Source organism: Pyrgilauda ruficollis, unplaced genomic scaffold (genome assembly GCF_017590135.1).
Source record: "Pyrgilauda ruficollis isolate IOZ18807 unplaced genomic scaffold, ASM1759013v1 scaffold6, whole genome shotgun sequence".
Taxonomy (NCBI): domain Eukaryota; kingdom Metazoa; phylum Chordata; class Aves; order Passeriformes; family Passeridae; genus Pyrgilauda; species Pyrgilauda ruficollis.
In genome coordinates this window covers 13,489,620-13,516,042 of record NW_024527710.1, presented here as the reverse complement: position 1 = coordinate 13,516,042, position 26,423 = coordinate 13,489,620, and the positions used below count along the sequence as shown (strand labels likewise).

The following is a 26,423-nucleotide window of genomic DNA, read 5'->3' as shown; positions in this document are numbered from 1 at the left end:
TGGTTCACTCAATATATGAATTCACTGACAAAATCACTGATCTGGATTTGATGGACTGAATGTCAGTGTTTTGGCCATTGCAGTGTAACCACTGCAAAATCACTGGTCTTGTTGCTTTCTGACTCAGCACTCCCAAAAACCACTGGGTAAAGAAATGTCTAGAAAGAAGTATTGAAATGTCTGTAAAGGTTCTAGATCTGGGAATTTATGGAAAGCACCAGAAAAATTTCTACAAAGTCTCTGTAAGTGCGTGTCATTTCTGTTTGGAGTTACATCAATAGTCTAGAACTGAAACACTACAGCAAATTTGGAAAATATTTTTCTCAGTTTGACCTCTGTGATCTTATTCCTACATTAATGGTCTAAGTGTTTTTTAATTATTTTCTGACTGATTGATTTGTTTTCTTCTCTCTGTGTGATGTTAGAGGAAATCCATGCAGAAATTTGTTATGCTGAATGTTTACTTCAGAGAGCAGCACTCACATTCCTCCAGGTATGGATTCCTGCATGGCTCTTGGGGGGGGAAATATCATACAGGTATATTTTCCTAAATAGACTGATAGAAGATTATAGTTTGACTTAATGATCTTTCAGCTGGATCAAGTCTGGATTTTATCTGGGCTCTCTGATGGGATATTACATGAGTTTTCCCTCATGGTTACTAAAAAATACTTATCTCAAGACACACAGTGCTGAGTGCCCTGTGATACCTTTCTCCACTCCCTTTTGGATGTGTGAAATGTTAACTGCAGCAAGCACCAATTTCCAAATGACATGTTGGGATATCAGATTTAAAAAAAAAAATAAAAATGAGATGGTCATTGAAGCTGTGCTGGAATACAAGCAAGACTTTTGTTTGAGTCTGGCTGGTGTTTGCTTTCCTGAGACTGCTTTTTCACTGGTTTCTTCTTGAACAGCAATTATGGTCTGCATAGCTATTAGGCTCCACACATGCTTTCTCCTTAACAGTGCTGTCTGCCTTTAACAAAGGGGAGCTCTCCCTCTTCTTTGCATTTTATCTGTCTGTCCTAATGAAGCTTGATTTGTTTGATGGAGCAACATTAGCAGTACTTGCTAGGGTTCCAGCATGCAATTTTAATTGTTAGTGACAGTTGAAATAACTGATTTTGCTTCTTGATTTGGCTGTACTTGCTGTATGAATGTGGGCCTCTTCATCTTCCAAGGGGATAATAAAAGCCACAGTCAGAAACAGGCTGCTGCTTCTTGGCTCAAGGGTGCTGATAGGAAATGGAATGCAGGTGGTGGTTTTATAGTGTTTGGGAGTTGCCAGGTGGGCTCTGATTTACGTTGCTTACAGTTTATGAACCATGTAACCTTTTTCAGCCATCTGCTAAGTCCCTCTGCTAGAAACTATTGCTTCATAGCAACACCCATAATCAGGGGAGCTTCTAGTAGTTTCTAGAGTGCAGATGATGGACTTTGTAATGACCAAGGTGTAGCTATCTGTTTCCATTTTCCTCTGGGATGAGTAGTCAGTTTGGGTGAGATCTGAAACTATGGAAGGAAGACTTTTGAGAACTTCTCTGCGGTGTCTATAGAAAAGGAGCATTTAAAAGCAGTGTCTCTTGGTTTTAAGCAGTATTTTTCACAGATATCTTTTTATGAAAGTGTTTATAGAAACATGAGATTTAAGAGTACAAAAACAATTTGTTGTCCTCTTTTGCAAAGGTCTCTTTCCTTCCTGTTCTCTTCTGCGTTTAATTTTTCATGAACACATGAACCAGTTTGAAAAATTAAACAGAAGCACTTGGTTCCAACAGCTACTGAAGTGGGTTAGTTTTGATGCTTAGTAAAAATGTCCAAAATTGTATGTGTTGAAAACACATAAAATTTAGTCCCAGCATTTTTCAAGGGCTGAAAAATTCTCACATTGGCTATCCCTGTTGTTGGTATCATTCTGCGTGTAAGCATTTTAAAGCCATATTCCTTCCTTGTTCCACTTTCCATTCAAAGGAAAATATAACTGAATCTTTACACATGGCTGTAAAGGTTCAGTTGTATTTTCCCCCCCACAATGTGCAGTACTTAGTTAGTACATCTCATTTATCTAAACCATGCTATTTTCTCCACAATGCCCTTTTATGATTTTTCTGTGATGGTATCTTCTATTAAAACACATGGAGACTCTCTGAGTTAAAGTAACAGCAGACATCAAAACAAACCAGAATGACTGATTATATAAGTGAGGCAAGAAAGTGCCTCCAAAAAGTTATGAAACTAAAGACCCTCTAACTAATGGTCCCCCAGATACTTTGCTGTAATTTATAAGTTTGTTATGGCTTATCATGTAACGTTATCTTACTAGTATGGATCTCATGTATATATATGAATATTCAAACCAGAAAGAGCATATCCTGCATAATTTTAATGACCCTGCTTCACTCTTAGGATATGCAACAGTATTCTGCAAACTCTTGAGGACAGGCAGCTTACTTGTGAACATTTCCTGGCTCAGCACCAGATACATCCTAACTACACTCAAGTACAAATGAGAGAAAGCTATTTTTTGAGAGAGGCACAAATGCATGTACCTTTGGTGACATCTATTAGCTGAGTCCCTGTGTTCATTAATGCAAATTCAGATGGTTCAAAGGTGACAAGGGCTAAACTGATCACAGAAAGCATTAAAATAAAATGCCTGTGTCTAAGCAGAGTAAAAAGTATTTTAATATAGAAAGGAAATCCTAAATCCATATATTATATCTTACAGGCTTATATTGTCTGTGTCATGCTGGTTATGTTGCAGGTGTGTATTCATCTTCAGAAGACAAAAGCCCTTTATACTGCTTACAAATTCATACTGCTAATGTGTTTCCATTCCAACAGGATGAGAATATGGTCAGCTTCATAAAAGGAGGCATCAAAGTCCGAAACAGTTACCAAACCTACAGGTGAGTCAGAGGGATGATGTCATTAGGTGCACTCTATCAGAATAAAGTGCTGCTGGTGAAATTAGCCAATTCACAAATTCATTACTGTTGTATTTATTGAGTCTTTATTATGGGCCTCACGTCTACAGATTTTCTCAGCCCAAACAGATTCTTCCTTTGTATAACAAAGGTCATTAACATTATGGTTGATTTGGATTGTGGAGGCAGTGGACCCTAGCTCTGTTAACTCCCAAGGTTTTTCTATTTCAAGTACTATATCCTTGAAATTATGTCCAAAAAATAACTGTTCTAAATGATGTACTGTCCATTGTTCTCCATAGCAGAATTTGCAGGTCTTGTAGGCTTTAGGCATAATGAAATGGCATTTCTTTATAGTACCAGCTGCAGCTTTTTGGAGCATTTAATAACAGTAGCCAAAGCACAGTAAAAAGTGAAGGCTAAATCTGCATCATATTTTATTTATTTTAGAAATATAAATTTTGATTCAGAGTGGGCACAAAATGTCTTGTGTCCAACAGACACAAAACAGCATCAAGTCCAGGTTCTCCAGAAGTCTGCTGGAAGGGAGAGGGATGACAGTGTCCATATTTGTGTGGGTTGAAGCTGGCTCTAAATGCAGGTCCAGAAGAATGCACTTACAGGGAATAGTGCTGAGTCTGTTGGCAACTACCAATCAAAAAAATGTGACAGCCTGAACACAAATACATGCTTCCATTAAAACAATGTTTTATCTCTCCTAATAATTAACAAAATAAACTAAAACAGTAGTGTAAAAACCAGATAGCTGTAGAAAGCTTGAAGACAAATTGGTTTCAAGCTGAGCTGGATTACATGGGAAATAAAGGGACACTACAAAGCTGAGACCTATAAAAGTTAGAAAAATGAGTGAAGGTAATTTTTGATGCATCTGCCCATTTTAGAATATTTATTACAGTTGTCTTTTCCTACATAAAACAAAATCTTCTTTTGAACATGCAGTCAATCCAGGGATTAGTGACACTTAAGTTAAATTTGCTAATTTAAATTTAAGTCTCATGCTCTGCTCTATTATCTCTTTTATTGCAGTGGCAAAGTTCTGGTGATGCTCCCAAAAGCCATTCTTGAGACATTTTCAGTCTTATATGTGGTTGAATATTGACTGTGTCTGATTGACAGGAACTCCTCTCTGGGATTCCATGGTTTTTAATTGATAAGTAATGTGGTAGAAAGGATTTGTTGATAAATCCAACAAAATGTAGATGTTGTTCACTTGAGTGAGATGACAAATTGGCCTTTTTTAAACTACTCTGTAGTTCAGGATAACGGGGTTATTCTCTTACTGAATTAAATGAATCATGTTATTTACTGTCACTGTAACAGAATCTGGTGCATTTCTAGGGAGTTGGACAGTCTCATACAGTCCCCACATTATGTCAAAGGAGAGAACCATCTTCATTTTGAGGGAGGTGTAAAACTTGGAGTAGGAGCATTTAACCTGGTATGTACCAACACTCTCATCCTGAGCTGCTGCCCTGCTACCTCCTGAAAGTCACCCTAACTTGGATTCTTGAGAAGTTCCACTGGCATCATACTGATCATGTGGTTAAAATTAGGTGTGTGCTCTGACAGTGCAGGATCCCAGTGTCTGGTCTGAGCACATCAGATAATAACACTTCAGAAATGAAGAGATTGCTGCCCACAACTTGGTGTGAGCACCCAGAGAAGCCTTGCCCAGGAGCACCAGTTGCCTCTGCATGTCAAATTCCACTTTATTCTTTACCTGACACTTGGAAAACTACCAGGATCTAGGCTGTTAGCAGGGCACTTGGAAGGGGTGGGGTGCACGAATGAAGTTTGAGGTGCTGCTCCAGCCACTGTTGGCTGCTTGTGTTCTGGCCAAAAAGAGGTGAGCAAATGGGGCAGGATGGTTCCTGGGAGGGGACTGACCCAGACATGGTAAGGGGTGATGGGCTGCAGAAAGTGCCTGGAGCTTCCTTTTGCTTGCATTGCTTTACAGGAGTCTGGAACATGCCCAAATATTAGATTTACTGCATAAAGAACAAATATGGACTGTGTGGTGGGAACCCAGCATTTCTGAAACATCCAACAAGTGCTGGAGTTACTAAGCATGTGCTGTGTAAACACATTTCTGTGTAGGGCATCCTGGAGACACAAGGTGCCTATATTAAACATATTTCTGTTTAAATTGTATGTAAAATACAGCAGGTGTATACATTTACCCTGAAAAATGTCATGTAGAGGTGATTTTAGTAATTTTATTAATTATTTCTTGTGCTTGAAAAAATTGTAGGAGGCCATTGGTAGCTGAAAGGCAGGAAGTCTGTTACTGCATAATTCTTACATTTTTCTCTGTAGACATTGTCCATGTTTCCTGCACGGATTCTGAGATTACTGGAGTTTGTTGGATTTTCTGGGAATAAGGTAAATGTGAACTAAATATTATTGGTACGTTCCCCTCACTCTTAAATTAAAAAACAGAGGCAGGAGTTTCTCTCTTCTCCCTCACATGAGTGTAACCCTGTGGTATCACACATGTGCTCTGTGGCACTGTTGCTTTCATGCAGCTCAGTTTTACTTTGTTTTTTCCTGAATTATTGCACTTCAAAGGTTGTAATACCATTGTTCAGTGTTGAAACCATTGTGAAACATGGTAGAGGCAATGGCTAATACAGGGATGTCAACATATTTAGGTTTTTAGTTACTGGTCTTTTAATGTAGGCTTGGGCTCGGAAATCTGTAGCCACAAGTGTATTCCTAGCCTTTAATATATTTATATAGCTTCCTTGGTAGTTACTGTCATTGTGGGGTCTGAATGTTCCTGACTACGGGTTCTTGCATGACAGAGGAAAACAAAAATCTGTTTCATTTCTGCTTTATAGCATCTGGAAATTTGAGTGTGGCACCTAAATTCTCCTGCCTAAGGGAGTAGGTGCTTTTTTGCCTGTAGTGTAACCAGTCTGACTTAAGTTGTTTGAGCAAGATGTTTAAGGAAGGAAGTTCAGTAATGGAGCACCAGAAAACTCACTCTTTTGTAATGCTTTCTATTTACAAAACAAGTTTTAAGGAGAAAAGTGTCTTTTTTTTAAATCAGAGCTGAAACCTTACATTGCAGGTGAATGACTGTCATCACCATTTCATTGGTTTACAGGAAAGATCTTATATCTGAAAATAAAATGTCTTATTTAAAAGCAAGGAGCAGAGTGTGGATTACAATTTAGAAATTTCCAGGAGCTGATCAGGAGCTATTTCACAGCAGTAAAGGCAAAAATCAAATAGTTCTACATGTCAGTTTCAACAACAGAGCATTTAAAGCAAAACATTCTCTTAGAAATGTAAAGGCAATTCACCTACCAGCAGAGTTCTGAGAATACTTTGGTGAATGCTCATCTTACTCCTGCAGTTGGAAACTGTCCCTCCAGTTGAGTTTTCATTTGGCCCTGGGATTTCTTGCACGGCTGTGAGTGGGCTGATATTTGTGTTGATGAGTCAGCTCCTATTACAGTTCCTTAATAACTCACTGAAGCATGACTAAGATTACCATAAATTTGAGCAAAACCCCTGTTGTTTGCACACCATATGAAGGAGCATTTTAAACATGTTAGTCAAAGTTCATTGATCAACAATGAATTTATTTGTTGAAAAATTTATTTTAACACCATAAAAAAGTCTTTCTGCATATAACATTTGTGAGTCAGGTACCTAAAGCCAAAAGCAAAATTGCAATTATATGTGCAGTCCATTCCAGTGGTGGTTTTCCAAAGTTTCCAACAAGACAGTAGGCAGGAGTCTAGAGGGTGAAGGAGACAGTGACAGAGGAAGAGAGGAAAGTTTGTTCGTCTGTGCTGCACTTGTCCAGGAGATTTTCATACATCTGTGTTTGATACTGCAGTCTTTTTCTTTAAATGCTTACTCTGAGTATCAGATTGTGCAGCACAGTCATGGTTAGTGCCTTGAGCTGTTTGCAGATTACCTGTGAGAGCTGTAATGCACTGCAGGACAGCTTGATTTTGGTGTTGGTCATGTGTTTATTAAAACTGAATATAAATTTGTATTGTGTGATCCTCCACGATACCAACCTGCCTCAAAGCCAGCACATTTACCCCTGGGGACTCTACTCTGAGTCATGTCATGGGGAACAGCAAATGAGGACATGCCCAAAGCTCCAGCACTTCCTAAGCCATTTACAGTCACTGTGGACATCATTATCAACTTAACAGCAGTCTGGAGTCTCAAAATAGTAGGTGGGATAAGATCAAGAAAATATAAAAAGTAGCCTGAGGCCATGTTTGTTCCTTTCCAGTCCGAGATGTGCCAGCTGTGCCCTTCGTACTGTTTAAGCTCCTTTCCCTTGCATCATTACTGAAATCATGGGCTTATTTGTGTTTAGTAGCACGGGCCCCACATTTGGGCTGTGAAGTTGAGTGCAGTTTTGAGAGAAAAGCCTGGTGGGCAGTGGTGTGTGAGGCACCCTGTGCTGGGGAGCAGAGCAGCTTCACTGGGCAGCAGGTGGAGCGTTTGTCCCGGGTGTTTAACCGTGACTAACCTGTGACGTGAGAGCAGGAGCCTCCTTGCACTGTCTTCCTGGAAGCCTGAACCCTCCCCACTGCCTCCTCTGCCAGGTCTCAGGCTAATATTTACTCCTGTGCTTATTTTATAAGTGATTACAAAAGCTGTGCTGCTAAACTGTAGAACAGTTCGACATGAGCCTACCATATGTTAAGTGCAATTTGTCAGGGGGTCAGATGACAGCATGATTTCATGAGAAGGCAGGGAAACTATCAGATAGAACCAATTTCTTTCAAATTATACTTTTTTTTTTTTTTTTTAATGTGGGAGGACATTTTTCCCAAAGGTAAAGAATATTCTTGATGTGTCAATTTCTGATAAATTGAATTCCAGTTTTTCACTAAGCATCTCTTTTGAATTGCATTTTGGTCTCTTCAAATTTTAAATGAAGCTTAAATCTAATATTATTTAATGGGATACATTCAAATGCCCTGTCTATCAGCTTAATTAGTCAGTTCTTTGTAAAGCTGTTAGTAGTATCCATCCTCCTTGCTAAACCTCCAGCAATGTGATCAGGCCATGGGACGAGAACAATGACCCTGCTTTGCTTTCATTGTAAAGATCCCTAATTAAAAGAATTATTTAAAAATAACATCCAAGAACTTTTGCTTCAGGAAAGTCGATGGGTTTTAGTCAGTAACAGCTGAAATAAATATGAACCAGTCTCATGTTGTCTGGTAATGATTTTGAGCATTGTCCTTGTTCATTCTGCAACTGCTGTGGGAATCCCCAGTGCTCACATGGGGAGTCCTGAATGAAACATTGGATATCTTGGGACAAGAATTGAATCAATGAGATACTGATATAATGTGATGTAGTGAGTCTTGGGAATTAGATTGTGGGATATCATGAGGAGCTTGCACAGAATGCTCAGAGTTACCACACTGGATCATGTCTGCTCTGTGCTCTACCTTATATCTTTCAGAGTAGTTTGTTTTGTGTGAAAATAAAACTGAAATGTGTTAGTGCAAATTAGGGAAATTACAAAAATGTCTTTCTGGAAAAATTACAAACATTTACTGCCTCGACATCTGTTTTATACTGTCATCAAATGGCCTGTAATGGACTTTCTTTGGAGGCTCATTCCTGGTGTTCTGGGATTGCTTCTATCAGTTGTGTCATAGGTGTGGGAGGTAGTTATGGGTCATTTATGGTTAGAAGGTGTGTCCTGGCAATTAAATATAATGTACTCACCAGTAATGGTGCCAGTCCCTAAGTGAGTGCAGTGTGTTTGCAGAGTTACTCCTCAGGCTCAAGTAGCTGCTTGTGATTTGGTTCCCAGATCCTCAGTCTGATCCCGGAGAGCCTTACATTGCCCAGCTCCTGGCACTCCCTTGGCTGATGGGGATCGTTGGCTAATCCCTGTAGGCTCCCTGTGGAGAAAGGGTGGTGCTTGAAAAGGTGAATCATGTGCCTGATCCACTCTTCCTTGGAGGAGCACCCCTGCCCCAGCCAGGCTCAGAGGGAGCCTTGGGAGGCCAGCTAGGGAGTGTGGGATGTAAAACATGGCTCCCAGTGACACTCTTCATATTCCTATTTTCTGGGTATCCCATTGTAAGAGATGCAGTTTGCAAGAGGTTTTTGAGGAGAAGCAGCTTTGCTGCAGTGTATTCTACAAGCAAGTATTAAAATACTAATAACTACTTCTAGATTTCTTTTATTTGGGCTGTGCCTTCTACTGATTGTTATTACTTTAATACAGAAAGTTTGGGATATTCAGGTGGCAGAGTGAAAAGTAAACACCCTTTAATACCTCTGCTGCACTAGATAGGCTTATGGACATTCCACAGAGTGAACTAACTTGCTCAGTGAGCTCCTCATGCCTGTGCAACTACTCAGTTCAAGAATTTAGAATTAAGGGCGTCAGATTTGCAGCCCTCTTCTGATGAATGGGCAATATTCTTAATCCAGGATGCAGCCCTGTGTAAAATGGGTGTGGGTTCATTCCTTGTCCATACAGATTATAACTTTGTGTTTGGCTGCACTTAAATGTGCTTTTCAGACTAAAACATAATTGAGATCAACTTGACAAAGGTTGCATTATTTTATATGACAAACAAAGTCTGTTTGAATCATTCTTAGTGCTGTTCACATTCATTTTATATTTATTTCTATATAATATGGAAGATACCAAATGCTGTAAAGCCTAGTGCCAGTAAAGGCTTAGTGAAATATCAAGTCTGAAGATTTTTCATTGCAAAAAAATGTACTTTGGAAATATACTTTGGAAATTTTTTTTTGCCAAAATTCATTCCACAGAATGTTTTATTTTACTTCTACCCTGAAGTGCTACTTTTAAAAAAATACAAATATTTGTATTCATCTGGGCAGTTTGAAGAAGCTGAATATATCATATTTTGTTACTTACTTGCATCAATCAAACTTTTCCTCTCAGCAGAAAATGAAGCTGATTTTATTTTGCTAAGTACTTGATTTCCATTGTCACTGATTTTCTGTAATGATTTTACTATCTTTTAATTTCTTCTGTAGTGACGTGCAAGTCAGTGTTTTCATTACTTTGTCCCAATTAGATGTTATAATAATTGATCTGCAAATATGAGTCATATTTTTCCTTGTAGCAGTAATTAATGTAATACACTGAGTTTTCAAAATAAAAACAAAGAGAAGCAAAATCACAACCTCCCCTATATTTATGTGAAAACAATTAACTGCACTAGTTAAGTGCAAAAATAGATGTCTGAGGAAAATGAGAATTTGATTACAGGCTTCAGTGTTTACACAGTAAGCAGTAAAGGCGTGGTGGTGTAACACCCCTCAGTCAACAAGGACACACAAAAGATGTAAATCTGTGCTGGAATCGTGCTCTGCCTGATGCCTTTCCTGGTGCCTCTGACAGACATCCCTCGGGGTTCCTATTTATAGTGTGGCTGCTTTGGAAAGGTGTCCTTGCAGTCACACACATCGTGTTCCAGTGACCTTCCAGGGCAGCGATGGAGTAACTTTGAAACAGATTCTGTCCCAGCACACAGTAGATGTCTTATTGTGCATATTTACAAGTAGGCAGCTCTCTTGTTTGATACATTTGCATATTTATATTCTTGCTGTTGATATCATGGAACTAGTCCTAGAATGGGCTGATAAATGCTCTTGCCTCAGGAACTTGAATCCCTAAAGTTGGCTATCCATCATGCTGTCATTGACTATGAACACAGTGTTATCCTTGATTGCTTTAGTTCTTCCCAAAGGGAACAGAAATTCTCTTCTTTTCATTATGTTTTTCCACTGGTGGTAGCGAGCCAACATCATTGCAAAGCTCCTTTTGTTCTTGGCATACTTTAAAATGTCTTTTTGCCCTGACATCTTTTCCTCTGTTCATTGCAGATTTTATTTTCTTGATACCTTTAACTCTTCTGTGCAGTGAACCACAGCAAACAAGAATATACTGTACAGTGGTGATGTGTGGGTTTTGTTTTGGTTTTGTTTTCAAAACCCTGTGTTTTGTTTCTGGAATGCTGTTTAGCAGCACTTGGATCACAGTGATAAATTGTCTCTTATTTTCTTGTGTTAATCATGGAATACATCTCAAGTTGCTGCTCTGTCACCAGGTGTTTTCCAGGCTAAGCAGTAACTCCATGAAAAACTATTAGATAAATAAATAGGTGTATTTTTATCTTTAATTGCTGTGCAAGCAATCAGTGCCTTTTGAGGAGTTTTTCAGTGCCTTTTAGGGAATTTGGTGAGTGAGCAATCTGTAGCTGACCCTGCAGAAGTTAAGCCAGCAAAACACAGCCCTGGCTCTTTCCCAACACCTTGTCTCCCTCCCTGTGTTTGCACAGGAACATGGTCTGCTGCAGCTTCAAGAGGGAGCATCATCATACAGCTTTAGGTCGGTGCTGTGTACCATGCTGTTGCTTTGCTATCATACTTTCATGACCTTTGTGTTAGGTAAGATTGTTTATAATAACTCTTGGATTTGATTAGTTCTTGTGGGACACAAAGGGGAAAAAGATTATTCCATCACCTATTTGTTGGTGACTGGTTTGTTTGTATCCAGATTAAATGTAGGTCATTTGTGGGCCATTTTACAGCAATCATAACTGAAGAGTGTGTTTTAATTTTCAAGACAGAGGGTTTTTTAACAGGTGAGAAGAGAGATACTGGGGATGGCCAAGAAAGTTGTGGGAACTGAAATCTGTTTTAGCCAGGTGCATTGTTGGGGAGGTTAAAATAATGGCTGTAAGTGATAATTGCTTTGTTGACATTGGATTTTCTTTGGGAGGTGACAGCTTCCCTCTAATGTGTACTTCTGTGTTAACTCCTGCTAAATCATTCCACAAAATGTGTTTGTCTGTGCCTGAGTTTTCAAGTCAGGAAGCACAATGTTTTCAGGGCTTTCTGCTTCTGCCTTAGTGCAGCACCAACCTGTATTTATGCTTTACTTAGTGGAGAGAGGAATCAACATGTTGGCCAATTGAGGATGGAAAATCAGTACCTTGCATTCCTGTTCTCTTTTTTTTTTTTTTTTTGGCTTGTTTTCTAACTATTTTTATCGCTTGCATTTTTACACATTCTAGGGACAGGAAAAGGAAATGTTGAGGAGGCAGAAAAACTACTTAAGCCTTACTTGGCACGCTATCCAAAGGTAAAATGAATCATAATTTATTTGGTGTGGTCATTTAATGTTTTCGTGCCAAAAACTGTATGGCCAGATTGAAAACTGTTATAGAATACTTGTGTTTTTATTATTATTTATTACAGGGAGCCATATTCCTGTTTTTTGCAGGCAGGATAGAGACACTAAAGGGTAATATTGATGCGGTAAGTAATCATTTTGCTCTTGAGAAAGTAAATTTCAAAAGCTTTGGAAAAATTCCTCCAGGAATGTTATTTCCTTTTTGGCTAATGCTTCCTCTGGCTTTGGCCTGTATGCAATTTCTAGTTTATTGAATTGCAAATAGCAATTTTGTACACTATTTTGACTTGTTCCTTCACCTGATTTTGCTACCCCTCTCAGTTTCTGGTGATAATGTAGTCCACCAGGATTAATGACACAGTTCTATCACTGTCTTTCCCATCCTGCAGCAGATTGTATCTTTAATGAGACCCAGTGGTAATCCTTTGCCTTCAGTGTGAGCAGAGTCATAAAAGACTTGAAAAAATTAAGATGAAGAATGCATGCCCAAAATACTCTGAGACAGAGTATCAGCTGGTGTGCAGGGCAGTAGCTCCCTTGAAATCCATGGAAGTGCAGCAATAAATGTCAGCTGAGCATCTGTTCTCTGCCTTCAGTTTCCTAATTTCCTGAGACACAAACATTCATTTTGAGTATGCTTGGAAACATAACTTCAAGGAATGGGGAGCTCTGTGACAGGATAAACTTGCTAGCACCAGGATGACTGTGTAGCAAAGAATCTCTTGGGTGAAGCAAAGAGATGTGATTTTGGGAAACACTGGGCTGGCAATAATTTGGAAGCTGCAAGAGCCATGCAGGCAGATCCTGGAGCCCCAGTGTGTTACAGCTCTTCTGTCTGTGCATTTACACCTGACTAAGGCAGTGTTTGGAAATCTCTGTGTGCAGGCAGTCAATAGGTACGAGGAATGCTGTGAAGCTCAGCAGTACTGGAAGCAGTTTCATCACATGTGCTACTGGGAGCTGATGTGGTGCTTCACCTACAAACGCCAGTGGAAGATGGCTTTTTTCTATGCAGACCTGCTGAGCAAGGAAAACACCTGGTCAAAGGTAGGTTCAGCAGAACAGGAGGGCAGGAGGCCTCAGAGTATCTATAACTTTTGAGCAAATTGAGTTGATTTTTTGTAGCTTTGAAGGTGCAGACTGTAAAGTAAAACCTGGCCTACTGTGACTGCTGCAGAATGATGTGAATTGCAAACATCCAAATCTGAACAGATGGTGGGCAAGCAGAAATCTTCTGGGCCCAACTGGTAGATGAAGAGCAACTTGTTAAAGATGCTGTGTAGTGACTGGTTGTGTCATCAGCTGTTGCAATTAATGGTGCAAGTTGCCATTTCTTTAATTATGCCCTGGATAAAAGCTCTTCTGCTGCTGAGTGAGGTTAGCCACGGTGGTGCCTCTAGAGTAATAAATGCAATTAGCAGTGGCGCCTATATCCCTGTGCATCTGGAAGGGAGTAGCTCTTCAATCCAGATCCCTGGTAGCTTTCCTGCCTTTCTCTTCCCTTTTTGCCTTTTTAAAAGTGGGGGTTATGTTTCCCCTATTCCAGTTAGAGGGAATTTTCCTGAACTGGCTTGACTTTACAGATATGCTGGGCAGGGGCTTAGCAACGTCATTCACCACTTCCCTTGGGGTCCATGAGGTTGTGCTCCTTCAGGTTCGTTAGAAGGTCTTGAACTCAAACTTCTCCTGCCCTGTGCAGTTCATCTCACATTCTCTGCCTTTGCTTTCTGTGACTTGGGCAGGGAGGCTGGGGCACTTGATGCTGAGGATTGAGGAAAAAAAAGAGTTCCTCAGTCTTGTCGAGATCCTGGGTAAGCTTGTCTGCTGTTTTCTTCCAGAGAGAGCCCACATTTTCTCTAGTCTTCCTTGTATCACCAGCATACCTACAGAGTCTTCTTGTTGCTCTTTCCATCCCTGGCCAGACATCAGGGCTTAAGTTTTCCTAACCTGATCCCTGGCTGTTCAGACAATTTCTCTGTATTCCTCCCAGGCTACCTGTCCCTTCACCCTCTGTAGGTTTCCTTTTTGTGTCTTGAGTTTGTCCAGGAGATCCTGTTCCACCCATGTGGACCTCCAGGAGCTTTTCCCCCACTTCCTCTTTTTTTGGGATGCATTGCTCCTAAGCTTGGAGGAGGTGATCATTGAGTATTAACCAGATTTCATGGGCCCCTCTTCCTTCCAGGGCTTTCTCTTGTGGTGCTCTACCACACAGATTCCTGAAGAGGCCAAAGTCTGCTCTCCTGAACAACAGGCAGTGACTGTTTTCTAGAACCTACTATTTGGGATATGTTACCAAGTTGTGATGGGACACAGAGACTGTATATTATTAGGTCTTTTCTCTGAGCATGACCTTATCTTAGGTTTTCTAGCCTGTGTTCCTAAGAGTAATAAAAACTTACTTTATTCAGTCATGAGATTTGTTCTTGGAATTTGGACAAAAACTATTGGCTGATACATACTAAACAAACACATACATGATTTAAAAATGATATTCTATACTCAGTTTCTAAAATACTTATCTCTTACTTAAATTTTTGCAAGACTGTGAGCAAAAGCAGCAACTTCTTCCCTTTATGTTGCTATTTTGTGCTTTATATGAATAAAGGTGATGCTGTAAATTCATTTTTCTGTATAGATATTCTTCATTGCATTTGCAGGCTACTTACATTTACATGAAAGCTGCTTATCTCAGTATGTTTGGACCAGATGACTGCAGTCCTTTTGGAGACAGCGAAGTTGAATTATTTAGGTAAAATTTGCAAACTCACAGTTACAACAATTTACTATCTTTTCATGTCACAGCGTTGGGGGAACAGAGGCAAAATTATTGTGCAAATAACTTTGGATTGGTAAGAAATTGCAGACTTAAACATCCTTTAGACTGAAGTGGACCCTGGGTTTAGACAGCAGATTTCTCCTGGCCATACAGTGGCTGCTGCTGTTCCATGTAATACATTCTTTTTCAGTTCCTTCCTTTAATCAAAATGGAATGTAAGATGTGAAAGCCTTCAATGGATTTTGCTGCAAGATGTGTTCTTCCTTAGTGGGAGCATCAGCACAACTTGATTCTTGGGTTCTGAGTCTCAGAGAAGTAAGAAATAATTAAATGTGCCAGTGAATCTATGCATTATAAACACAGTGAGATAACCTCACAGTGTTAATGTAATGTTTAAGCTCAAAAAGGCTTGCTGGGGCAAAGAAAATTTGGTTACTTTAGAGTTTACAATTTTTATATGAAATCTAATTTTTTAAAATGTGACTACATTACTCTTTTCAGGTTTTCTGTCTTTTGTAATCATTATAAACCCATTTCACTGAATTTGGAATCCATTATGAAGTGAATAGTTTTAGTCTTTGGGAGAATGGGGAGACAAAAGCTAGTTTGCCTCTTTCTTAGTCTGTGAAGAGAGATGAGCCCTTTATAAGTCAGGTGCATCATCTAATTTAATCTTTCAGTGGGGAAGAGTCCCTCTCCTCCTGCTTGATTAAAGAGGAAGCCTAGAGATAAACGTGCCCTGCATAAAGACAGCTTTTGTGAGTATGTATTGCTCAGCTTCCCCGAGGTAGCAATAGCCCAGTGTGTAACAGCTTTTTAAAGTTCTCCTTGGTTTGATTCTTTTGTTTGTTTGTTTTTAACTTTGAATGTCTTCATCTCAGAGATTCACAGGGAAACAATGCCTTACATTTTCCTTTAAACTTTCAGGATTGTTCCCAGCCTGAAACTGAAAATTGCAGGCAAGTCTCTGCCCACAGAAAAGTTTGCAATTCGGAAAGCACGACGGTATCTTTCTTCAAACCCCATTCCTTTGCCTGTCCCACCTTTGGTAAGTTAGAAATATCCACACACACTCCCTCTTCAACATTTTCGTAATTTAGAGAAATAAACCCGAGATAATTGGAATAGTATCTTTCCGTGTTTCTAAGGTAAAACCTCTGCAGGAGACTGGAATGTTCCCAGAGCAAAGCCAGATGAATGCGAGGAATGCTGTAAAACTGGGGCATGCACCAGCCACAGGGAACTCGGCCAGCTGTTTGTGACACGTAAATGTGTTGCATGTGTAACTCATTATTCCAGCTATAGAGTAGCGTGCTCCCAGCAGCTTTATTTTGGTCCCCTTTGGAGGAACTTTGCCCTGGGTCTCCTCTGTGGTGTCACTTGCTAACAGAGCACTATAAGGTACAAGGAGGGGTGGTGTCAAGGAAACAATGGAAGGTTTGGGCACTGCATGTAAGGAGCTATTTAATATGCCCCTGAATGTTTGCAGTTTGGTGCTCTCCAGAGCAGCTCATGGGTGCTGGGATGAAACAACTGACTCCTTTGGCCACCCCAGAAAACCACTGCAACCACTAGGGCTTTTGTTTATTTTTTTATTTTTCCCCTGTTATGCTGGCCTGTTCCCTGTGGCCACTCGCATGAGGCACCCATGGCACTTACAAAAATCTGTCTGCAAAGAACATGTGAAAAAGAACATAAAAGGGTTTTGAGTCTCAGGATTTGCCAAGTGCAGTGGTGTTAACACTTGCAGTGCTTTCAGCTGTTTGTTTTTAAGAAGGAGGTGGATAATTAGTAAATATTCTTTAAGAAAATGCCAGAACAGGAGGAGCCTCTTGGAGACCACTCCCCAGCCCACCAGGAGTATGTGACACTGAAATAGTTGTTACAGCAGAGCATGGGTATTCACCAGGGGCCACGTTCTACTAGTAAGACCGAAGTGAGAGAAATAATTAGGTTACTTTGATGTACCTTTCAGGTTTCAGAGAGGAAGGAGTGTACACACCTGGGCTTTGGCTGGGCTATCCTGCTGGGATTTGGCAGAGCAGGTTTCTGTATCAGGAGCTCTCGGGCCGGGCACCCGTCCTTGGCTGCTGTGCAGTTGCGTTTCCGAGGCAGCAGATGCCGCAGCTGAACAGATAAAAACACTTCATGGATTTGGAGCTGGGGACAGCATCTCCAGGATTTTTCTTTTCATTATCAGGAGACTTGCTGGAAAGAGTGAGTCCTCAAGCAAGTCTTAGCTCAGAGATTTAGCTCGAATAACTGTGGTTTGAATGCTTCTGTTTGAAAACCACATTCATGAATCTGCAGTAGGTCCAGTAAGCTCAGCACAGGTTTTCCAGTCAACAGAGACCAGATGGTGAAAGCAACAGTGACTGGGGTTAACATGCTGTTTCAGCTATTCTAGCCTGACAGCTTTTTTGTGCCACAGTTCCACAATTCAGTTGTTCTGCATAGAAATTTAATCCAAATGCTTTAAATCAGCACACACAGATAAGGTCATGTAGACCTTAAATAGAATATGAATAGAATAAGTATATCACACACTGATCTCTTCTCTCTGGTGATCAGTGACAGGGCCTGAGGGAATGACACAAAGTTGTGTCAGGGGAGGTTTAGGTTGGATATTAGGTAAAGGTTCAACCACCCCAGAGGGTGGTTGGGCACTGAACAGGCTCCCCAGGGAATGGTCACAGCATCAGCCTGACAGAGCTCAAGAAGTTTTTAGACTACACTCTCAGGCACAGGGTGGGTTCTTGGGGTGCTATTGGGCTGGACTCAGCAATCCTGGTGGGTCCCTTCCAGCTCAGGATGTTCTGTGATTTTATGATTAAATAATGTCATGAAGGTCAGTTGTAAGTCTATATAATATTTTCATCTTTCACTTTGTGATTGGTAGTAGCAATGGGCACATTTGGTGATATACTCTAAAAACCCCAACAGCAAATAGGAATTCAGCCTATAGTTTTTAATAAAACTTTCTCTAAGGACAGTTGAATAATAAAGAAGTTGCTTTCTTTGGGAACATCAAACAAACCTGAGGAATGTAAGAAGTTTACAGTTCAGAGTTAAAATTCTGTCTGTTTGTTTGAAACTTGGCTTAAAGGTTCGAGGGTTTGGTTTTCTTTTTGGTTTATTTTGCTGTCCTGAGATTTCATAATTTTTCTGTGGAAGCAGTGCATTGCAGTTATTTATGGGTATTACTGCCTTTGCTAGGATAGAACTGAAAAACAAGAGTAAACCTCAATGAAGGGACAATTAGCCATGTGCTGTGAATGTTTTCAGTCTGTTTTGTTGGTACTTGCCTTCTTCTATAAGTGAGAATGTGTTTGCATTCTGGTCAAGCAATTTCCTTTGCATTGTTTGCAGTAAGTGGCTCTTGAGGTGTCTTCCAGGGCTAATTTGTTCTGAAAAAACAGTGTAACAAGTTTTCAGTTGCAATGAAAATACATTTTGACAAACTGACTTTATTTAAGGAATGTGTAACTTTTTCATCATGCAGAGATAAACTGAAGTATTTGACAACTACATTTATCCAGTGCTGTAATTAATGGTGCTGTCATTTCTCCCTGACCCCAGGAAATGATGTATATCTGGAATGGCTATGCTGTAATTGGAAAATGTCCCAACTTAACAGAAGGCATGTTAGAAACTTTAAATGAAGCAGAAGAAGCATTGGCAAGAAGTTCAGGTAACCAATGGTAGGGTTTAAGCAGTTATTTTACACTGTAATAGCTAGAGATATTATCTGACAATAGAGACACACTCATTAGTGAAGTTAATTGGGTCACAGGAAGAACATAGATAATGAAACTATAAACTATTTATGCAGATAGGAATATTTTTTATTTTTAAGGTAGCAACTATTTACAATAATAGTAAGTGATTTTTCCATCCACAGGTGTGTGTCAGGAATGGTTTATGACATAAAGTTCTGTTTATTATGTTAGATCAACATGAGCATATTCTTTGACTTAATTTCTAGGATCCTGAAGCTCTGTTACCCTCAGATTTTGTTATCCTCAATTTTGAAGGATAAATAGGAGAGGACTTGTTTTTTTTGTTTTAAAAGTGCTGTCAGTTTGTGATGTGACCTTTGTGTTGAATGTTCTGGTGTCACCAGTGTGCTGCAGAAATCCAGGACACCAGGGATGGCCTTTCTGTCAATGAGCACAATATGGGATTGAACTGAAACAGCCTCTGCTACTACGTTTTCTGTCAGTCTCTTAATTAGCAATCCATGAGAAAATTGAATTGGTGTTTACTTCTTGTCAGTCTTTCCCAGTTCCTGTGGGAGTCAAGCAGTCTGCATAGCATTTGTCAGTTTCTCCTTGACCAATATTTGATCTTACTACTATCCTTCCTGCAAAAGGATCGAGCCCCTGTTGACAAAGGAATATAGGCTAAAACACTGCATTGCAGTCTTTTCTAGGGCCTTGGACTTCTGTGCAGTGTTACACAAGATTTAAAAGGGTTGCCTGAAAGACTGGCTAAAACTATCTATGTTTAATTAATTGAAAAAGAGTATGGGAAAATATTTTCAGTGAAGGTGACATCTTAGAAAAAGGCCTTTGACTTATTCACCTTCTTTGTCACCCATTTTGTTTCATCATTTTAAATAAGTGAAGTATTTCCCTGTTCTCTTTTTTTTTCTTAGTTGGCAAATTGTGGCTAAGGCTGCATTTTGCAGGGATTTGTAGCAGATTCATGTTTGTAGAACACTATGAGGACATGTAATTGAAAAGTGGGATATATTTTAAACATGTCACCAGTTTAAAGTGTTGCCTGTTCAAAATATTGACTTGCTGTTTTCAGGCGTATTTAATGAATTGGAAATGAGCAACCAAGCTGAAGATTTTGCCTGTTAACTTTTAAGAATAAGCTGCCCATATGGATTGGCTAGAAAAACCCAGCAGTTTTCTTTGATATGCATTATGCAGAAATTTTCTGATGGAGAAAGAGTGTTGATAGTAAGGATTTTGAACTAGGTGGAGCTGTAAAGACTCTGGGCTCTCAGAAGTATAAACTCGAAAGAAGGGTATGGTAAGATGTGAGGTACAGGTAGCAAAGTTTCACATATTTTTATTTAACCAAATGGAGGTGGAGAACTGACAGAATCCTTGCCCATGAATAGGCCATGTGACTACAAGTCAGGAAGCAAAAGAGCTGTACAGGGCAATAAAGGCAAAGGGTTGAGAGATTGTAAATTGGACTTTAGTATTTACAAAAAGGACACCTTAAATGAGTTCTTAGCTGTCAGAGCAGTAAGACTGTGGAACAGCTGTTCCACAGTGGGAGTAGGGAGGGAAAGAACAGCCCAACAAATTTTTGGACAAAGTTCGCTCAATTTATGAGACAGTTGATGTGAGTTTGTCTCTGCATTAAATTAAATTCACCAACTAGTTCTTTACTCTGTTTCTTAAAATGGACTGTACTCACACATACCTTTGAAAAGTTTCCCTACAGGCAGGAAAGTCTTCTCTGTTGTAGAGTTTTCTAAAATGTGCCATTTCCTTCCTCCTGCAGCTACTGAACTACTGGCAGATGACCGGTGTGTGATAAAGCTGTTAAAGGGATTATGCTTCAAGCATTTGGGCAAGATCTCAGAAGCAGAAGACCACTTTAATTACATCTATTTAAAGTAAGTTTTCATACCTGGCATGTAGGAGAGCTCTTGAGTTTCAAGTAAGAGGAGATGCAACCATGATATGAATAGAAGGGAGAGGTTTGCAGTATCTTTAGTGTCTGCTCCATGGTATTTCCATTTTAATTTCCACTGTTATTAGCCATGTGTGGAAGTATTTCAAATCTTCAATTTTTAAATTTTATTTTAAAATATTTTTAATTGAGGTATTTTCTTCTTTTTGGGGGACTGTAGGTGCACACAATTTTTCAGATGCCACTTAGCTTTTATTGCCCCCTTCCTCTTCCCAGTCATGAAGAAGCTGTACCCAAAAAACCAAATGCACTCTGCAGAGACAGGTGGGAGCATGATTACACTGGGACCTTCTGCACATCATGTGGTGAATGGCACCTCTTTTTGTCAGCTCACGTGGATAGAGCTCATGATATTGTCATCTTTTTCTAACTTTTCCCTGATAATAAGGCATTATTTTCTGATCCTGAGATTATACATACCGTGTAGGATGCTTATGCAAAATACACATTTAATAACCCAGGAGGGAGCTTTGGATAGAGAACATGACAAGTGTTGTAATAGAGATTGATTGCTCCTTCTGATCTTAGCTAATCTCCTATTTATTTGTGTGTGGAGCTGTTAAATGAGGGAAACAATATATCATTTCAAGGTCTCTAGGCTATTTCTTTTCCAATGCAGTGAGAAGAAGATAAAATATGACCATTATCTAATTCCAAATGCCTTGCTGGAGCTGGCAATACTGTATCTGGACCAGGATAGAAGAGAAGAAGCAATAAAACTTCTGGAAAAAGCAAAGTAAGTGAAAAGCCTGTGTTGGTGTCTGATGAATCAGTTTGGTGTTTCACTGGTTAGCAGGAAGCAGAATAATTTCATTAATATCGTGGAAATTCATTTCATTTTTCCAATGGAGCATGCGTTTCTTAGTTTTGGTTTGGACCTTTCCAGTGGTAGGTGTTGCATTTGTTCAGTCTTGGAGTTGAAAAAAGAGCCAAAAAAATTAAGTATCTTAGAATGTCAAAGGCTCCATAAGAAATAATCCATGTTAACAAAATGTAATAATCTTTGTATTCTATTTGCTTATTCATATAAAAGATGTATTAAATTTAATCAAAGCTCTGGGTTATGGCTAAAATAGCATTACTTAAATTGATGGCCAGCAATGCCTTGTTTCTTTCCTTGATGAAATACATTTAAGATAGCGCTTCAGGTTACACTTGGTATCTTTGTATTGTTTCATCTGCATCAAGGCAACTAAAACACCTGCTTTTACTGTTTTGTGTGATTGATTTTTCTAGCAAAGTAGGTTTATGGGAAGTTGAACTTGATCATTTGTATTCTTTATTATAAAATTAACAAAACATGAGTTTTGCCTCTGTTTGAGCCTTTATTTCTCTGCTGAGCCAAAATTTTGGCAGTGATGGGGAGGGAGGAAATCCAACCCAAACAACTCTCCCCCTCTTCAAGCATCCAGCAGCAGCAGGGTAGTTCACCTCTGCCCGGGTCCTGAAGGAGGCCAGATGTGCAGAGTCACTGCCACAGGTGTGAGCAGCTACAAAACTGATGCCTGCCCTTGGGTCAGAGAGGTCAGATGGAGTTTTTATGTTGCTTTTTGTCCAACTCAGGCAACTCTGCAAGTCACAGTAGCAAATCAAGTCTACCAAAAATTATGCCAAAAGCCTGTCAGCACAAAAATTAAAATATTGCAATCTTTAGTCTCCTGTGCTTCTGAGCCTGGTTCTCTGTAGACTCTTGGAAGATATCAAGAGCAGCAAAAATCGCATTAGCAAAGTGCAGTGGAAAGTGCTTCAATTGGCTTCATGTTCCTCAAAACACACCTGTCCTCATTTCCTTTGTTCAAATTTCTCTTAACAAGAGAACTAGAAATGAATGATTTGGAGGTGCTGATTCCAAGTCAATCAGAAGTTTGTCATTGCTGCTTGGCCATTGCATCTTTCCCTGGCAGCTCTGAGGAGAAGGTGTTTGTCTTAACAGACAGCAGCTCTAAAAAATGTGCTGTGCCCAGTGTATGAAAGCTGCTACTCAGACTTGCTGTGCTCAAAGAACTCTTGAAAACTGTAATGACTGGGGAAAAAAAACCAAAAGCACAAACAAAAAACCCCAAACAAACGACCAAAAAACCCTCAAAAAACCCAAACCTGCCCTCATAACAAACCCCCTTGTTTCAGTCAGTCACAAAAAGGGTGCAGCTCTTACATTTCCACCTGTGGCATTAAAATGCTCTGGGTTTATGAACTTTCAGCTACCAACACTGAATGTCTCAGGAGCCACGAGAGGGAGAGCAAAGCGTTGGTGGGGCTGGGGCTGCAGAATTCAGTTGGCAGGAGCGCAGGCGAGCGCTTGGCTGGTGCCTGACGTCTGATTTGCCTGACCTAAATCCACGTCCTGCTGCTGGCTTGGATCCTCAGCTCTGGGAGAAAGAGTGGGACGAGATGATAAACTGTTTTGGCTTGGTCATGCATGGAAATATTTCTATTTGTATGACTGGAAACTACAAACAAGAATATCAGCGTACTCATGAGAAATACAGGCTTGGCATGACAAAATTGATTTCATTTGAAGGAAAAACTCCAAGGGCTTTTCAGATCAGCACACAGCAGAACCTGGCCACCTCCTTTTCTCAGTCAACCTCTTGGGTGTTGCATACATAAAATTATAAGCTGGTGTAGGATGGGCATGGAATTCCTGGTTTTCACCAAGAGACTGGCACTGCCACAGACAGATACCACGCTGCCATGCTTGCTTTGAATTATGAATTCAGAACTGAAATGCTGTTAAGATACACAGAGTTTAATACTTAATGTTATGTTTCTGTAAAGATGACAAATATTTTCTACAAGAAAATTAGCATGGTCTAATCCTCTTTTGTATCTGGATTCTGTATCCATACTGTAGGAGCTGACATGTTAATTCCTACTAAGTAGGATCTGCAATTTCTATGTGGTCCTGGGGCAAATTTTCTTTTTTTAAATATAAGCTTTTCCATGAAAATACAGGTTCTTTGAATCTTCCAGTAACTCCTTAGAGTATGACAGAACTACAGGAAGCTATAGGCAGATGACAGTGCAGAGCTAGGTACTAGATGTGTGTGGTGGAAATCCTGCCAGTCTTTCCCTGGGATGGTGAATTGCTCCTCAAAAGCTGCTATGGAATCTGGTGTGTGCCCACTTTCTCTTTCCAAGCTCTGGGGCAGCAAATTGTCTGCCTTCATTTCCTACACCCAGAATTCACATTGTTGCCAACCACAGGATGGAGATGGGGTGTTTCCCTCCTCTGGTTCAGGACAGTTTCCCTTCTCTCTCCCTCTCTTCTTTTTCTTTTTTTTTCTCCCCTTGTCTTTACTTTCTTGAAATGAGTCTGTCTTATTAAAATTAATTTTTTAAATGCTGAAAATATTTGTTTTCAAATCTGTCAGTTATACTTTGAGAGGGGGAAAAAATGTTCTAATTTCTGAATGTAAACTAACTGGATGTTACAGATAATTAATATGGACTCAATATTTTGATTGAGTGGACCAGATTCAATTTCTTACTAAGCTATATTTTTCTGGTAATTTCCAGACAGTGGAACTACAAATAAAGAACAAAGAGCTGCATTGTTTGGCCAGGAACACATGCCTTGTATTTTAGAGTGGGCAACAAAAGAGCTTGTGAAGAAAGAATTTTTTGCTGTCTACTGCTGTTTTGCTTAAAACAGTAATACAGAGATAACTTAGAAATGTTAAAAAAATATATATTAATTGGAGTGGATCTTCTTTTGTTTCAGACAAAACTACAAGAATTATTCCATGGAAACAAGGACACATTTCAGAATTCAAGCTGCCCTGCACCAAGCCAAATCCGCCCCAGAAAATGGAATGCACTGTGGAGCCTCGGCAGTGTCGTAACTTTTTCTTCTTTGATGTTCTGTTTGTTGCAAACTTTGGTGCAGAAAATTACTGACACTTTAGAATTATTTTTCCTTTTCTTTCAAGTCAGTGAAAAACCAAATAACTTAAAATTTCAAAGGTGATGCATAAAACATTAATCTAGTGTAATAATATGGCAAAAAATCTCTCAAACCAACCATAACCCTGAAAAATATTGTTTTTCCAACAGTGGCTTTTTGACACACACACACCTACATCTGTGTAACTCATTTTTCACTTGTGTGCCTTTTTCTTGCATTTGCAACATTATGTTGTAGCTTGTTTAGTGAAAGGGGAACATTTGAAAAAAAAAGCAAACAGCAAAACTTTAAGATTTCCAGATTTAATCTGTTAGTTCTAAATGTTTGTTTGCATCCATACTGCTAGCAGCTGAGAAGGAAGCATTGCTTTTTCCCAGTACCTGCTTAGTTGGAATGGTGGGAGAAAAATCTCACAGCAGGGTGGAGCTCTGGATCCTGGGCATGTCTAGTTGTGCACAGAAAACTTCTCTTTACCAGAAGAGAAGCTATTGTCTTCACATTTTTGCTTCTGTAAGAGCCCTGCTGGTGAAAAGAATTGTCTCCCTTATGCAAGTACCTTGACTTTTTCTTTAGTTTGGTTTTCCTGTCAAGTCTGCTGCTTGTAGCAGCTGAATTAATTTACTGAGGATAGCAAGGGGAAAGGTGGTGATGGCATAAAACTGCATCACTTCTTCTTTGACAGTGGGAGGTTCTTAGGAAATGTATTTTGTCAGAATGAACATGATCTGAAGCTTATGTCAAATTGAAAGCACAAGTCCTTGAAGGTCATTTAGGAAATGGCAACACTGCAGTGGCTGGAGCAATACAGGAGTTACTGTGACAGTGCAGCCCTTCCTGCAGTGGCTGCTCTTGGGATTCCCAAGCTGAGATGTCCCTGCTGCACAAAGCTGATGTTCCCTGTGGGAGGAAGCTGGGGCTGGAGCAGGCTCCCTCAGCACAAAGGACAGCCCTTTATCTTTCTGCTCTTTATTGATCTTTTGGGAGATTTTCTGTCTCAGGGGCTTTGAGAATAGAGCGGCGAGCTGGGTCTGCTTTCCAATGCTGCCATGGAATTCCTGCTTTGCTGGAAGACTGGTGAAGTCAGTGGTGCCACAGCTTTGCCTTGTGTTTGCTGTGCTCCAGGCTAGCTCCATGTCTGTATGCCTCTGGGGTTTTGGGGCACACTTCTACCTCCCTTTTGAAAGAGCTTCTTCCCCATTGCCCATTCTGATGGGTGGAGATGGGAGGTCTTCTGACAGCCCTTTTTCTCCAATGGAGACGTTTGTCAGGAAGATTCATATCTGTGTACCTCACAGTGCATATACTTTCTAGAGTGATTGTTCCCAGCAGAAGAGAAAATTGACAGTTTATAGCTCTGCTTTTGCCTCCTCAAAGGAAATTAAATTGTTTTATAACTGTAGATTAATATGCAAGGAGACAGAACCATCAGTTCCTCAACATGGAGAACTTGCATTGTCTTAAAAATAGATGCCCTTTAGAAAAGTCTTTGCAAGTTAAAAATCATAGATGAAGAATGCATTTTTTAAAGTGACTTTCTCAGATAAATTCAGTTCTGATAAATTTCTCGATTCAGATAAAATTCAGTATAAACAGTTACGCTTTTTACATGCTGCACATCAAAACTTCAGTGTAAAAATTCAGTCAGTCTTTGTATAGAATAAAAAAAGTTTCTTGTTCTACTTCATGCATATAATGCCTCTTCTTCCAGTTGTGTCCTTTTCAAATATTTTGGCAGCCTTAGCATCTTTTAAGCAAGTAATGCCACGTGAAAATTAGCATAAATTGTACTTTGCAGAAAGTGAACAATCCTTCTGAGTTTAGATTCATTTCTCATCTTTGAAATTTCACCCACAACTCGGTTTTGCCTGATCTTATCTAGATCACAAAAGG

General features: G+C 39.7%; 1 protein-coding gene across 1 annotated transcript in view; it reads left to right on the top strand.

The window, feature by feature from the left end:
* Positions 1–26,367, top strand: part of TTC39A (tetratricopeptide repeat domain 39A) — a 43,932-nt gene extending 17,565 nt beyond the window's left edge. The window contains exons 5-18 of the mRNA XM_041483157.1: positions 426–493; positions 2,848–2,912; positions 4,290–4,389; positions 5,268–5,333; positions 11,276–11,384; positions 12,014–12,081; positions 12,198–12,257; positions 13,018–13,179; positions 14,790–14,881; positions 15,836–15,956; positions 18,488–18,599; positions 20,435–20,549; positions 21,246–21,362; positions 24,351–26,367. Coding sequence (XP_041339091.1) covers positions 426–493; positions 2,848–2,912; positions 4,290–4,389; positions 5,268–5,333; positions 11,276–11,384; positions 12,014–12,081; positions 12,198–12,257; positions 13,018–13,179; positions 14,790–14,881; positions 15,836–15,956; positions 18,488–18,599; positions 20,435–20,549; positions 21,246–21,362; positions 24,351–24,471 — 1,376 coding nt within the window. The 3' untranslated portion in view covers positions 24,472–26,367. The remainder of the gene's footprint in view (positions 1–425; positions 494–2,847; positions 2,913–4,289; positions 4,390–5,267; positions 5,334–11,275; positions 11,385–12,013; positions 12,082–12,197; positions 12,258–13,017; positions 13,180–14,789; positions 14,882–15,835; positions 15,957–18,487; positions 18,600–20,434; positions 20,550–21,245; positions 21,363–24,350) is intronic.
* The last annotated feature ends 56 nt before the right edge of the window (positions 26,368–26,423 follow it).